Below are 14442 nucleotides of genomic sequence, written 5' to 3'. Positions count from 1 at the left end.
GCAACAGCTCTCTTCCCTTGCGGGGTGTTTAGACGGGAAGAGGTATTTCAGCTGTGGGTGATGAAATTAGATTTCTTTACTTGCTGTGAAATTGCCATCAGTCAGACGGGAGGCCAGGGAATCGAGTCAAACGCAACCCTCCCCGTCTGCGATCTTCTAAACGAGGAGTGTTGTCAGCACTTGGCAGCAAGGAAATGCATTTTAGGGCGCTGCCTGAACCTCCCCTCCACCAGAGGACAAGCCTCACCACGTCCTGCTGGGGACTCCAGTTCCTGGAGGGTGACGAATCCTGATGGGCGGCGTTCTGTGGAGCTGGCCGTTGGCCTCGCCAAGGTGATTCACAGGCAGCGTTCCCGTTTTCAAAATGATGGGTGTTTCTTTTCATTAGTTCACATTTCAAGTAAGAAAAGGACTAGCTGTTCACGGGCTGGATGATTCACAGGCGCTGCTGGGCTGTCCTCCACGTCTCTCCGGCTTCGCCCATGAGCAGCATGGGACTGGTTAGGTCCAGGGGCCCCCAGTCAATGTGCTGTCAGATGGACTTTGCCCGTTTTTGCTTCATAAACAGGCATCTAGGACACCCGATGCACCTCTCTTCCCATTCTTCTGCGAGTGGCTCAGAGACGTCAGGGTTGCTACTTTGTTCTCATGTAGAGCACTTAGCTGTCGGGTTCCATGATCGTCAGACCCAGCCCCGGGCCGAACCCGACTGGCAGCGTTCTGGTAAATAAATGATCAACAACCCACCCCGGCGGGGCATGGCTGCGGGGAGCCCTGAATTATAGCATCTGCAGATTCCAGGGATGTAAGTGACGCCCACACGGCTGATTTCAAACTCCCAACAGGAGGACACTGAGCATCCCAGAGGTGGGAAGTGATGTGCACAATCAGCTCGAGACCACACTTGACCCATCCCAGCCCTCCTGGAGTAACAAGTAAACCTCTAGTTGGTGTGTGCAGCCAATGTGTCGGTTCTGAGCACCAATACAGACATGTGGGACGCAGCACAACGTACGTGGCCCTAGATACTGATAAGTGCTGAACACCCAGGCTCCTGCTGACCTCCCTCTCCCTGGCTCTCATCCGCGGAGGGGCTAGAAAGGCGCTCTCCCACTCTCCACCCTTCCCTGCAGATGCAAGTGCCTGTACCAGCTGCTAATAGTCTCACTGAGTACAATTTTAGGCATTTTCTACAGCCCCACCTCAGTGGTGATGTCAGGCTTGGCCTGTGTTGCACACACTGAGGGGAGTTCTACTACAACAGAAAGGCGTTGGTGGCACTGGACACATACGGACCTGCACTTGGTCTAATTCTGTATCTCAACCATTACAAGTCACCCCGGTGACATCGAATCAATGCCCTATAATGTTAAAACTGAGGCTAAAGGTCTCCCAGTCACCACTTGTGCACACCTGGAGGTAAGATCGGACTAAGGGAACCTGAAAGCAGACTGGCATATGACCTAACCTTGACTGAGAGTCTGGCCTGCTGGCTCCTCCCAGTGGCGGCTGATAAACACAGCGACTTCATTGTCATTGAGATCGATTTCTTCATCTGAGGTTCAATCTTACTTACCTGGGGTCGATATAGTACATTAGTGGTGCCTGGGGACTGAAGACGCCCAGCCTATGGCAATTAGAAAGGGCAGGAAGGCAGTATTGATTAACTCAGCGGTGATCCCAGGCCCTCGTCTTTTAACCCTCAGGAAACCAGACAGATTCAGTGCCCTGACAGCACGACATCTTCATTAGATGAACTGGATTCCTTTCCTCAGGAGACCCAATCTGGTCATCTAAGTAAAATGGCCATTTCATTTTCTCTCAGGTCAATTTCACTATCTTTTATTTGACAGCCAGCTCGGTCTCTTGGGAAATTTGCGGGGGAGTAGAGTAGTAACAGCAAGGACATCACTGTTATGATAACAGTACCTTAGATCCCCCAGCACCTCTCCTGAAGGCACATGAAGCCCTTTTTAACAGATCCTCCATCCATTCATGCAACATGGCTTCCAGGGAGGGCCAGGCAGAAATTACCATCACTGATTTACAAGGAAAGACACCACTCTCAGGTCTCAAGCAAATGGTTTTAAGAGCTAAAATTCACTTCTGGCTCTGTTCACCAACTTAATGCCTTCTTTAAACATAAACACGAATCACGCTATGTTGACAGTTGCATATTTACAGAGAGACACAGGAGAAGAGAGAACTTTTACAACAGTGGCCAACACGGCAGCTGCCAAGAAATAGCTAGCTCGGAAAGAAAAGTTCAAGAGCAATCCTGTTCTCCCTCTAGAAAAAAGGAAAGGATTTTTCTTTTGTACCCAGAAGGGGTTCAGCAAAGAGCAAGCTTGAGATGTAGAGGCCGCTGACTAGCAGGCTGAGCGCTAAGGTTCCGAGGAGCCAGGACCCACCTCGCGAGGGCAGTGATGGGCCAGGAGGTGGCAGGGGAAGAAAATTTCCAAGCAGCCAAAACACCATCGTTAAGAGAATTTCTACCCTTTCCTGAGGGATGAGGTCTGTACAGAAAGAACTACAGGAAGCCAAGATGGGGGACAGGCCCAACACACGTGGTCTGATCACTCGAATACAGGCAGAATGGGACGGGGAGGAGCATGAACACAGGAAAGTCTGGGAAACGAGAAACCTGAAGCAGGGGGCCTGGAGGTAAAGCTAGTCTCAGGTGACAAGTGCGTGCTCAACGGAACCATACCCACGCCCACACAGAGGGGCAGCTCTGGGCTGGGCTGGAATGTCTGCAGACTCTTGTCAAACCATCCTTAGCTCTCTGCTTCATCACATTCTCTCTACCCCCTGGGCTCAACTGAGCCTGGCTCAGCCCCCACCTGGCCTCACCATTTCCCCCAGGAAATGGTCAGTCATGGGGGACTTCGGGACCTGGCCCTGGACCTCCGCTTCCTGCCCATACTGCACCCACCTTCTGTCCCTGCCTTTCCAAGAGCATCAGAAAGGTAGGAGGCTTGTCCGGAGGCCTGGGGGCAGGACCTAAGGGGAGGAACAGGAGGAGGGGACCCAGGCAGCAAGCTGCGCCCTCGGTACAGACAGCCCCCACCCCAGCCCGTCAGCCTGTCTTCTTCCCAGCTGACGTTCCCTTCCGCGTCACACAGCCTGCAGAGCAATGAAGCAGCAGCAGTTTTTATTGAGGGACCTAAACTGAAAATAGGTTTAGAACATAATTTAAAAAAATAAAACAGCAAAAGTAGCAAAAAATATATGACCTTTTTAAAAACATTTTCCTTTTTTTTTTTTTTTGCTTTTTTTCCTTTGTTTTTCATATATAGCAATGGATGTCTCCCAGCCGCCAGGAGCATCTTACCCAATGGGTAAACCTCTGGTAACGACCCTTTTAAAAAGACATGTAAATATATACTCAGATTTATACACTTTGTGTTTTCTTCATAGCTATGTACAGAGCCCCCGGGTTGGGGCTGGGCCCCAGGGCCACGACACTGCCCCCAGCCTCTGCGTCCCCATCCTCTGGTACCAGGTATTTGGTCAGCAAAGCAAATTAGTATTGGAATTAATAAGCCACTGGCACCATCCATCTGGGGCAGAGGTCGCCTTCAACCGAGGCCTGAGCGCCGATTCCCACCCCTCCCCACACCCCACCCCCGACTACCGCTGTAGCCGGAGGACCAGGCACCCGCCACCAGAACACCGGTGTCAGGGCCACAGTGGAGCAGACAAAACCAACACAGGAAAGCTCGGTGGGCTCTCGCTCGTGTGCTGCTCATCTTCCACTTCCCGACCCTCCAGGCGTCGGGCAGGGGCCTTGGTCCCACATCTGGGAGGCAACGAAGTGGCCTTCAGCGAGTACCTGCTTCCCTGCTCCTCTGTGTCACCAGCAGGCTGAGAGGAGGAGGGGGCGACGGGGGAGCTCAGGGGTGAAGGCCTCAGGTGGGCAGCTGGCTCCTGCCAGCAGGAAGGGGCAGAGGGAAGGCAGTGAGTCCAGCAGGAGTGGGGGCAGGGCCGCAGCTGAGGATGGAGTCCGGACAGGGGTGCTGGGGGGCTAGTCAGCGCCGTTTGAGTCCGCCATTGGCAAGCTGGGCCGGGTGTCGGGGCAGGCAGGGCTCCTCGGGCAAGGGCTCATGAGAGAAGACGGAATCCTCTCCGGAGGAGCAGGTGGAGCTGCGGGTGTCGGGGAAGCTGGGGGAGTATTGGTCCAGGGGCATCGACAGGTCCAGATACTCCTGCGGAAGGAGACAGAAGGACGCTGGCCCCGCGCTCTCCTCTCGGCGGCAGGATTAATTCAGAGAGGACCTGGCTGGTGGTGACTGAAGACCTGGGAAGGGCAGCCTCACCTGGTTGGAGGTCAAGGCCACGATGCGGTCCAGGTCTTCCACCAGCTGCTTGAAGGTAGGTCTTTGTGAGGGGACTGCATGCCAACAGTCTCGCATCATCATGTACCTGGGACAGGACGAGGAGGTCAAGGGAGGAAGGACGAAAGCAGGCTTACGGCGGAGTGACCGTCTGGAGAGGGCGTCTGGCTCGGCACCCCTTCCTTCCTCTCCCTGCCAAGCCCATCCCTCCCCCAGGGCCCAGCCCAGGACTCCGGGCATCTCCTCACGCTTACAGCTCATTGGTGCAGTTACTGGGCTTGTCCATACGATGACCCTCTTTCAGCAGCTTGAAAAGCTCCTCCACAGGTACACCAGGATACGGGGAGCCGCCCAGAGTGAAGATCTCCCATAGGAGCACCCCAAAAGACCACCTGTGGACAGGTGCAGGGCCTCTGGGTGTCACGGGCACAGAGCTAGGCCACCCCGGAGTCCTTGCCCCTCTCCCACGCCAGCACCTGAATCCACCCTCCGCCAACACAAGTCCTTCATCCCAGGGGATGCCAGGGGACAGTGGCCTTTCACCCTCAGGGAACAAAGTGATGGAACACATACAATTTTTTTTTTTCCTTTTTCTTTTTCTCTCCAGGATGGGATGCAGGACTCCCTGCACTGGAAACTCTCCCCGGATATCCCCAGCAATTGCTCATTTCAGACTTACACATCACTCTGGTGGGTGTAGATCCGGTCAAACAATGCCTCGGGCGCCATCCACTTCACAGGCAGCCGGCCCTGCAAGCAGCACGAGGAGATTGGGGGTGGCCCAGGGCAGGGCGGTGAGAGGATGGAGGGGCACACACAGGACGGACGCGGGGCAGGCACATTCTCAGCTCTGCCCGCAGCGCCAGTTTCTCAGGGAGGAAGCCCAGCGGGGCAGAGTCCCGAGCAGAGGACAGGCACCTGGTGCGTTGCCAGCACTTACGTTGGTCGTCTTTTTATAGTAGTCGATGTGGTGGATGTCGCGAGCGAGGCCAAAGTCTGCAATCTTCATCACGTTATCCTCTGTCACCAGGACGTTCCTGGCGGCCAGGTCTCGGTGTATGCACTGCAGAGACAGGACAGGGGGGAGATGAAAGAAAGGAGGGTGGCAGGCAGGGGAGGGTGACCCTCCGGCCCCAGTGTCTGCTCTGCAGCTGCCAGGCACTTCCTGAACATTCCAGATTCCTGCTACAATGTCCCTCTCCTCCATGTCAAACCCAGTCATCCAAATGCCTCCAGCTCCAGGCCTCTTCATCACTTTAGCAGACCCTTCATATCTGCCATCCTTTCTTGCTCCTCACAGCTCTTAGCTTTGGATTTGTACCCAGAAAGCTGAATCTTTATGCTCGTGTCTGCACCAGCATCACGCCCTGTCTCCCTGGGTGCATCACATCCATGCTGGGCTGGGCTTAAACAAAGCAGCACCTAATGAGCACCAAGACTGTGCTGAACTCTCCCACATAGGACCTGTTCCACCCCCATAACCATTCTACAGCTGAGGTGTCATCATTCTGACTTCCCCTTTGAGGAAATTTAAGTCGGTGGCTGTCTGAGGAAGGTAATCCAGTCTGGCCACAAGGTCACGCTGGCTCTCCTGACACTGAGGTCCCCTGAGAGCAGTCCACACGCCCTCCACTCCACCCAGGGGAGCCTTCAGGTGCTGCACCTTCTTGGAGGCGAGATACTCCATGCCTCGGGCCACCTGGTAGGCGCAGGATACCAGGTCCTTGGAGGAGAGCTGCTCCTCCGGGTTGTGGCTGGGGTTGTAGCAGTATTCCAGCCCGGGCGGCCTCCGGGCCTGCAGGTACTCCCGGAGGTTGCCCTTGGAGGCGTACTCCACGATGACATAGAGAGGACCTGGGGGCACGAGGAGGCGGAGGCCATCAGGACAGGCCGGCTGGCACACAGGCTTAGTCTCACCCCCAGCAGCACACCGCAAGCGTGTTCTCCAGTCCTAAGCTCCCCTTTAGGGACCCCGGAAACTCGTTCCACTACCCAAAGAAAGTCAGGGGAATCATTCTTCCAGGGATAGTCCAGGAAGTTCCCAAGCAAAGCTGGGGGCAAGAGCCCTAACCTAGACCACAGTAACTCACCTGTTCCTGTCCACACACTGTGTGTGAATCCAGGTGCCAGTATTTTCAGACAAACCCCAAAGGGCATCAGCCCAGACGCTGAGAAACACATCCCAACTATTGCTAAACCGGGCTCTCCTCCCAACCCGCTTCCCTGAGCGTGGCTGAGAGATGCCCAGCCTGTTGCTGACACCCCAGCTTGGTTGTCTTCTCCCTGAGAGACAGCGAGAGGCCCCGGTGCCTGCCCGAGCCCCTCCCGCGCTAGCACGCGGGCGGGAAGCCAGCGGGGCTCGGCGCCTACCGTCCTGCGTGCAGGCCCCCAGCAGGTTGATGATGTTCTTGTGTTTCCCGATCATCTTCATCATCTCCATCTCGGAGATCAGGTCTGACAAGTCTTTCTCTGTTGCATCCGCTTTACAGACAAACCAGAGAAGGGGGTGAGACTTGTTTGCTTAGGAAGGGAGGAGAACAAGTGAGGGGGAGGGCTAAGATGTATGCCCAGGGCGCCCTCTTCTCTGGGATGTGCTTCTCTCCTCCCCTTTTAACCTCCAAATTTACTTTCCTCTCTCCTCTCCTGAGGGCCAGTGTTGCTGTAAGAGGTAGTGAGCGGGGCAGAGGCTATGCAGGAAAGTCAGCTGGCAGTGGGATCTGGAAACATCTGGGGGAGGGTGTAGCTCAGGGGTAGAGCGTGTGCTTAGCACGCACAAGGTCCTGGGTTCAATCCCCAGTACCTCCATTACAAAAAAATACATAAACCTAATTATCCACTTCCCCCACCAAAAAAATTAAAAATAGATAAACAACAGGTTTCTACTGTAAATACAGAGAACTATATGCAATATCTTGTAGTAACCTCTAATGAGAAAGAATATGAAAAGGAACATATGTATGTACATGTATCACTGAAGCGGGATGCAGTACACCAGAATTTGACACGGCATTGTAAACTGACTAGACTTCAATTGAAAAAAAAGTTGACTAAACACCTGACCACAACCCAGGTGGATGCCAAGGAACAAACTGGGATCACAGTGATTCTGGGGTGCAGAACACCCCCCACTCCTGGACGGACAACCCTAAGCAGGCCATGTAGCAGGTGCAGGCACTGGAAGGGCCCCAGGCAGGGTGTTCTCCTTGGCCCGAGGCCCACACCCTGCTTGGAAAGGGGAAAGGTCGTTTCTGCTAGAACAGAAATGCCACTCACACTTCAGCATCTTCACAGCCACTTTGGTCACACGGTTGGGTTTGTCCTTGTCCAGCCCAATGGCCTCGGCCAACACCACCTGCCCAAAGCAGCCCTCTCCCAGGGGTTTGCCTAAAACCAGTCTTTTGGGGAAACAAGGGTGGTATAAGCTGGGAGTGTAAAGTTCAAACCCAAAAGGACACCCCATCCCCCCTCCACGTGTCCCCCCAGCCGAGAGCAGGAAGAGGAAGTCATGGTTTCTGGATGCACCTGGTGCACCATCACTTCCTGGGAGGTCCAAGCCCATGCGACTTCCACCATTAGAATGACAAGTGGGGACTCCTCAGGAAGGGGAGAGGGTTACCTGTCTCGAGGGAGCTCCCAGCGAGGGTCTTCGGGAAGCTCGTATTCAGAGACCCCAGCCAGCATGGGGGTTCCACTGGAGGAGAGCCGGGAGGGCCGAACCAGCAGGACTCCTGAGTTCATGGACGCGCTGGAGTCAGCCGACACCTACAGGGAAGCGTGGGGTCACCCTTCTAGCGGAGATGGGGGGAGCGGCAGCAGATTCCTCCCACCCCACTCAGCGCTTTTGGCCACTGGCAGAGGGGTGTCCCTGTCATCTGAGTCCCCTCCCCAACACAGAGAGGCAGAAAGACCACAAGAGGTCAGAAGACCTATGTTCTATTTATTATTTTATAATTTGGGGGGGAGGTAATTAGGTTTATTTTTTTATTTTTTAATAGAGGTACTGGAGATTGAACCCAGGACCTCGTGCATGCTAAGCAGACACTTTACCACTGAGCTATACCCTCCCCCTGAACTACATTCTAAAACTGACTTATTTTCGCCACCAATGAGCCTTTCTGGGCTTCAGTTTACTCACCTTACTCATAAGCATTCCAGACTGACGTTTTGTAACTTATCACTGCAATAGCAACTCTACTCTTGTCCCAGTTCATTGTGAAAACCCTGCCTTAGATTCTGGATTGCTGATTCCCAAAGCTCTTTCCAGAATTAGCACGGCTCTGGGTGAAGGCTCCCTACTTTCACATGCCTGAACCTTCTGTTCCATTTCCTGGGACAAAGGGAGGTGGGTGCATGGGAGATGGATGGCCATCTTCCTCTCCCCTACTCTGTACCTTGGTACTGCTAACCAGCCCTCAGGGGGGGCTGTTCAAATGTGTGTTCAGCACAGCTGCGTGTTCAGCACAGCTAGGACTATCTCCCAGTCTGCGTGCCGGGTGAGCAGGGCACTGTGGGGGGGTGGGGTAAGGTGGGCACAGGGAATCCATAGGCTGGAACAGCCGACAGCGTGGGTCTGAGCACTGAGGTCAGGATGTTCCCCTGCCCTGGCCCAGAGGCCAGGAGCAAAGCCTGGGGTGGTCAGTTGAAGACAGTGCACAGGACAGGGGGTTAGAGGGTCCCGGGGAAGCCCCTGGGGCACAGGGAGCCGGTGTGGCAGGGAGTGCAAATCCCCCATCTACTTTCTGTTACCTGTCTGCGCAGAGGGATGCTCTTGGCCAGCTTGTGCACGGCCATCTGGCTGTGGAAGTCACTCTTTTTGGTGCCGCTCTTCATCTTGTAGATGATGACAGACCCCACCATGCAGGAGATGAGGAAGGCCCCTGTGCAGTAGATGATGATCTCCAGGTACAGGGGCGAGGTCATCACCGCTGGTCGCTCTTCCAGGGCTGGGTCAGTGCGAACAGGGTGTTAGCGAGCTTGCAGGGCCCAGTCCACTAGGGTCCCAGCTCCTTAAGAAACTCAACACCCATCTCCTTTCTTCTGCGAATCTTAAGGGCAGGGAAGAACCAAGCCAGGTAGTAGCTAGGATGGGGTTCTGGTGCTGAACAGATGACACAATCTGTGATCTTTGAGGCTTCCTGATGCTGACTTGAATCCCAAGAGGGATGGACTAGAACTACTGCTATACCAGGCCCATCCTCATGAACTCAGGGGCCCTCCGTGCTCAGCCGCACTGCTGGGCTGGATGGGTACCAGGTACCCTGTGAGAGATGGCTGGGAACCCACTTCCGCTAGATGCCTTCCTCAGCGTCCCCATGGAAATGTGCCCCTTCTCTGCAGTGCGAGCACCAGGTCAAACACCTATCACTGGGGACAGCCGACCGTCCACGAGTCTGTTGTTATAGACAGTCCTCCAGTATCTTGAGGGCCCGGATGGCACCTCACTTGTGTCTGGAGGCCACGGCGCCTGGCATCAGGGGCACTCACAGAACGAGGACACGTTGGTGGGGGGAGAGAAAACCAGCCCGTGTCCTGACTGAATTCCTCCCCCTCGCCTGTGTCATCTGTGCAGGTCAGACACGTGCACGCCAGACCACAGGCAAGACTAACTTAATTTCCAAACATGTCTGGGCGGCTAAGGAGGAAAATGTAAGCTTTACTGCACTTCTTAAGAATTCTACTCACAGGCCTAACTCCTAAAACCGAAGAAGGAAGCTGGGGAGGGGGGAACTGTCTGATTCTCTTCTCTATTGAGAGTACGCCCTGCTCTCACCCCCACAGAAACTCGTGCAGTTCAAGCCCCCTCTCCCTCCCAAACAGAGGCTGGGGGGGGTCCCATCTAGCACCGGCTTCATAGAACGCCCCCTCCCCGACGTGGAGGAGTCCCTCTTTCCCCAGAGCTCTCCTCCCACTCCTCCCCTTTTAAAGACCCCAGCCAGCCACAGGGGCTGGCACCCCGCGGACCTCCCCTGGGAGGCCCTAAGTGTGACCTCAGATGAGCCCAAAGAGAACTTCCCGAGGCCTGACAAGGGGACGGCAGAGCTGATAACACGGAGAAGTGTTTCTGTTTTTCTCTTTCCCCAGCGTCGAGAAACAGAGACAATGGACTGAGAGCGCACACAGGACACTGACAGCGACGATGATAAAAACAGAACGCTTCTCTGCCTCCAGTGGGGGCGTTATCAGAGGAGGAGACGGTGAGAGAGAAGACAAGAGGCCCGAGTCTGCAGAAAGCACAGCAGCAGAGCGCCCAGACCACGTGCAGCCCCGCAGCCACCAGCCCGCCACCCTGCACGGGCTGCAGTCTCCTTCCTTCCCGGCCCCGCACACACGCCTCCCTGCCGGAGGGTAAATGGACACCACCAAGCCCGCTGCGCTGTGCTGCCCGGGACAGGCCTTGCTTAAAGCAGCTCAGGTCTGCTCATCTGAGCTCCCCTCCCGCTCCGCTCCGAGGTCAGGGCAGGGCGGCAGCGTGGGAGTGTGGAGGATGTTGTTCCTTGCAAGCGGCAACCCCTCCTTCCAGCGGGGGCCTACATTCAGTTAGAAGAGGAGTGTGGCCTTTCTGAGACCTTGGGGGCTGGCCATAAAGGATCAGATGAGAGAAGGGAGGCCGCTGGACCTGAGGATGGAAGGAGCTTGCCCTGGAGGAGAGCCCGGCTGCAGGTTAAATCCAGATCCCATGCATGCATTGCACTGGACAAGGGGAGAGCCAGTCGCAGGCGTGCAGGTGGGGGAGGCCTCCGCCTTCCCGCACCACTAGGAAAAGCTCCCGTGTGAGCTGGGAGGATTCGACCCACAAGGCCGGACAAGCAGCTAGAGCCGCCTGCTGGCCCTTGAAGCCCGGCTCTGCGTCTTCCCCGGCCCCTCAATGCATGCTCCCCCCGTGCCCGTGGTGAGGGCGGGACATCGAGAGGAGAAGTCCAGTGTATACCTTCCAGAACGGTCAACCATGCAGAGTGATGGGAGAGTCCGATAGAGTTACCCGCCAAGCATGTATACTCCCCCGCGTCCTCAAAGGAGACATTCCTTAAGTGAAGCACCTCCATCTCTTTGTCGGTGGTATTAACTCCGGCAGTCTAGAAGAGACAACGGAAGCAAAATGGACAAGCCCGGGACATGAGACCTCTCAGAGATGCAGAGAGAGAGGGAAGGAGGAAGAGCAAAGAGGGGATTAAAAAAACCCAGAGGAAGAAATGCTCCCCAGCATCTCCTTTGCAACAAGGAACAAACAAAAACCACCAGGCAGCGCGAGACCTGTTAGAGGAAGAGAGTGAGACCCTGAGGGAGGAAGGCCGGCAGACCTGAGACGACGGTGGGGTGGCTGGTTATGACCCGTCACCAGACGCTGGCAGCCCCGGCCCATCCCAGCATGCGGCGGCGAGCTGCATGGAGAAATGCGGCCCGGCGTGCGGGCGGCTGTTTGGTTTCCAGTAAAGAAAGTCTCAGAAGGCACACACAGGAGGGATGGAGGGGGCTGCAGCCACACACACACTCACACACACACCCCTGTGGATGCTCGTCCTTTCTCTCCTCCATCACTGAGGACGCAGCAGGACCATCCCCCACGCAGCCGAGGAACACACACAAGGCACAGAGGGGGCGACACCAACACAGAACCAAACCAAACCAGCCTCCCAGGCCAGGTATTTTTCCATGGCTCCGGGCACTAGAAACACAGCAGGACAACAGGGAGGGCTGGGCGCTGGCCTCCCCACCTGCCCCAGCAGCTAGGGGCCCCCTCCGTATTCCCGTTACCTTTTGCCACAGGTCTGGTGACAGTGAGCCACGCAGACTGGTTAGCTTCACCAATATAGTTGGAAACCTTACACACATACTCCCCGCTCTGGGCCTCTGTCACATTGAACAGGGTCAGCACCTCTGCATCCGAGCTATTTATCCCCGAATGCTGGAACAAACCAACGACATGCCATCAGTTGGGCCAACCCTGAGATGTGGCCAGATTTTGCTCCAAGGCAATGTCACAGGCAGGCCCAGGGAGCTGAGGGAAGGGAGGAGCAAGAGAGACTTAGCACCTTTCCCTTCTGAGCAGGACGCAAGTGGATTTCAAAAGTCCGAAGCCCTTGACTGAAAAATGAACTTCAAAACGTCACTACCCACCCCAATCAAATGTTCTGTCTGTGTTAAACCCTCTCCTCCAGGACGAGGGCAGGAATTGTGAATGGAGACATGGTCACAGCCCCACTTCCTACGTGGCAGTTTCAGCACCAGGAGTGAGGGTGGCCAGTAAATCTTTGGGGGTAATCAGGCCAGGGAGGACGAGGTCTAACGCTGGGACCAGGAGGGAAACCACTTTCCCAGCTTCTGGTTACTTCCTGTTGTAGGATCCACTGGAGAATTAGGTAATTCTCTTCCCTGGATTAATGGGGCATTCAGGGACAAGGGCTGGGAGTGAGAGGAGAAAGGAAGAAAGAGCCATTACTCCTGAAACTCTGAGGGCTGACCTGTGGCCTTTGCCTTTCCAGCCCTACCTAAGTCGTGCCCGGTCATTCACCCCACGGGCCAGAAAGGACGTGACTCAGGAGCCAGGGCAGAGACTGGGAGACGCCTGCTGGAGAGGCTTTGGTCGCGGGCCATGGGAAGGCAGGAGTGCACACACCTTCCTGGAGCAGCTGCCCCGAAAGCCTGGGCACAGTCACTCTGGAAGCTCTTTAGAAGCCAGCAGTGCCCACCCTCCAGCCCTCCGTGCCCCTCGCATCTCCACCTGTGACCTGCCTCTGGTGGTCCTGCAGGATGTGGCTAGGTCCCCATTTAAGTCGGAGCCCGTGCGTGGAGGGAAGGGATGGGTCCCTGTCTTGGGCCCTGAGCTCGACCACAGCAACCTGGACCCTGGGAGACACAGGTCTCCTCCCCAGAGCCCAGCCCACGGAGACTAGGGCCAAGATTACCTTCAAGATCTGGACATAAGGCAGGTTGTCTGGACCAATCTTACTCCCGTTCACCTCGATGTGCTTCAGCCACTGGATGTGGGGCTGTGGGTCACTGTACACCTTACACATAAACTCCACGTTGCTGCCCAGGGCCACTGTCTTGTTGGCGGGCAAGCCTGCCTGAAGGATGGGCCGGTGAGGGGACCGCTCTGCAGAGGAAAGGAGTACAGGATGGAGGCCCATGAGGCTCTGCCGTGGCAGCTCCTGCCTGGGATGCTGATAGAGGGCATCCCGAAGACCGCCGAGAAGCGTGCACCCGCCTCGGCTCTCTCGGGGATGAGCAGTGCGCTTCCCAGGCCCTCGGACGGGAGCTGGGAGAAGGGATACTACCCTTCTCTATTAGGAGCCTGTTCCCTGAAGCAATGCATCTACATTCACAGGCATAAGACGTCTCTCTTTGCTTAAGGCAGAACCTCATACCTTAGTCGCTCCCAGACCTCAGCCCAGCCTACCTGCCCTCAGCTAAAATCAGTCACTCAGAGACGTGCTGTTCAAGTGTGGTCCACCAGCAGCAGCACCAGCATCTCCAGGAGCTTGTTACAAAGGCTGAACCTCAGACCCCACCCCAGACCTCCTGGGCCAGAAGCTTATTTTCACACCATATCCTTCAAGCCGAGGCAGAACGCTGGCTGTGTAACTATTTATTTACCTTAAGGTGCTAGAGAATGAGATGCAGAACCTCTAGAAGGAAGAGGCTGAAGCAGTAGCACCCAGAAGCATGATGTTCTTCCTAGTGTCTCATGCAACACCTGGAGCTCTGCATTAACTAGGTGTCTGACCTCTCTGAGCCTCAGTCTGCTCTTCTGTGCAATGGGAACAACAGCATCTCCCTTGTAGAGGCGCCATGAGAGCTGCCTGTGGTGTATTTATGGTACCCAGCAGGGCAGGCTGCTAGCATTGCGGAGTGATAGCTACTATTATCCTAAATTTAACATCACTACTCCAGTCACCGCCTGCAGGGGAGACTATCAACAGCACCTTTCACTCTACGAGTCTGTGGTACAGGCTGATCCCTGCAGCTCTATTCACAGATAAGAAAAGGGGGTGGGGAGGTTGCAGTTCAATGACAGTGTGCTTAGATGCACGAGGTCCTGGGTTCAATCCCCAGTACTTCCGTTAAAAAATAAACAAATAAATAAACACACCTAATTACCTCTCCC

General features: G+C 55.4%; 1 protein-coding gene across 15 annotated transcripts in view; it reads right to left on the bottom strand.

Annotated features, from left to right (window-relative positions):
* Positions 1-3137: 3137 nt before the first annotated feature.
* FGFR1 (fibroblast growth factor receptor 1) overlaps positions 3138-14442 on the bottom strand; it is a 45521-nt gene continuing 34216 nt past the window's right edge. For 5 of the 15 annotated variants that reach the window (XM_072950218.1, XM_072950229.1, XM_072950228.1 and 2 more), the window contains 12 exons: positions 13241-13431; positions 11266-11410; positions 9084-9280; positions 7954-8099; positions 7611-7732; positions 6708-6818; positions 6001-6191; positions 5278-5400; positions 5017-5087; positions 4592-4729; positions 4320-4425; positions 3138-4208 (listed from right to left, as the gene is read on the bottom strand). In XM_072950218.1, the coding sequence (XP_072806319.1) occupies positions 4032-4208; positions 4320-4425; positions 4592-4729; positions 5017-5087; positions 5278-5400; positions 6001-6191; positions 6708-6818; positions 7611-7732; positions 7954-8099; positions 9084-9280; positions 11266-11410; positions 13241-13431 (1718 nt within the window). In that variant the 3' untranslated portion in view covers positions 3138-4031. Of the gene's footprint in view, positions 4209-4319; positions 4426-4591; positions 4730-5016; positions 5088-5277; positions 5401-6000; positions 6192-6707; positions 6819-7610; positions 7733-7953; positions 8100-9077; positions 9281-11265; positions 11411-12089; positions 12241-13240; positions 13432-14442 lie in introns of all 15 variants that reach the window. The other 10 variants (XM_072950221.1, XM_072950223.1, XM_072950216.1 and 7 more) reach the window with 3 other exon arrangements.

This window comes from Vicugna pacos, chromosome 26, assembly GCF_048564905.1.
Source record: "Vicugna pacos chromosome 26, VicPac4, whole genome shotgun sequence".
Taxonomy (NCBI): domain Eukaryota; kingdom Metazoa; phylum Chordata; class Mammalia; order Artiodactyla; family Camelidae; genus Vicugna; species Vicugna pacos.
Note: the sequence above shows the minus strand (reverse complement) of the source record. Positions and strands in the feature narration are given on the sequence as shown.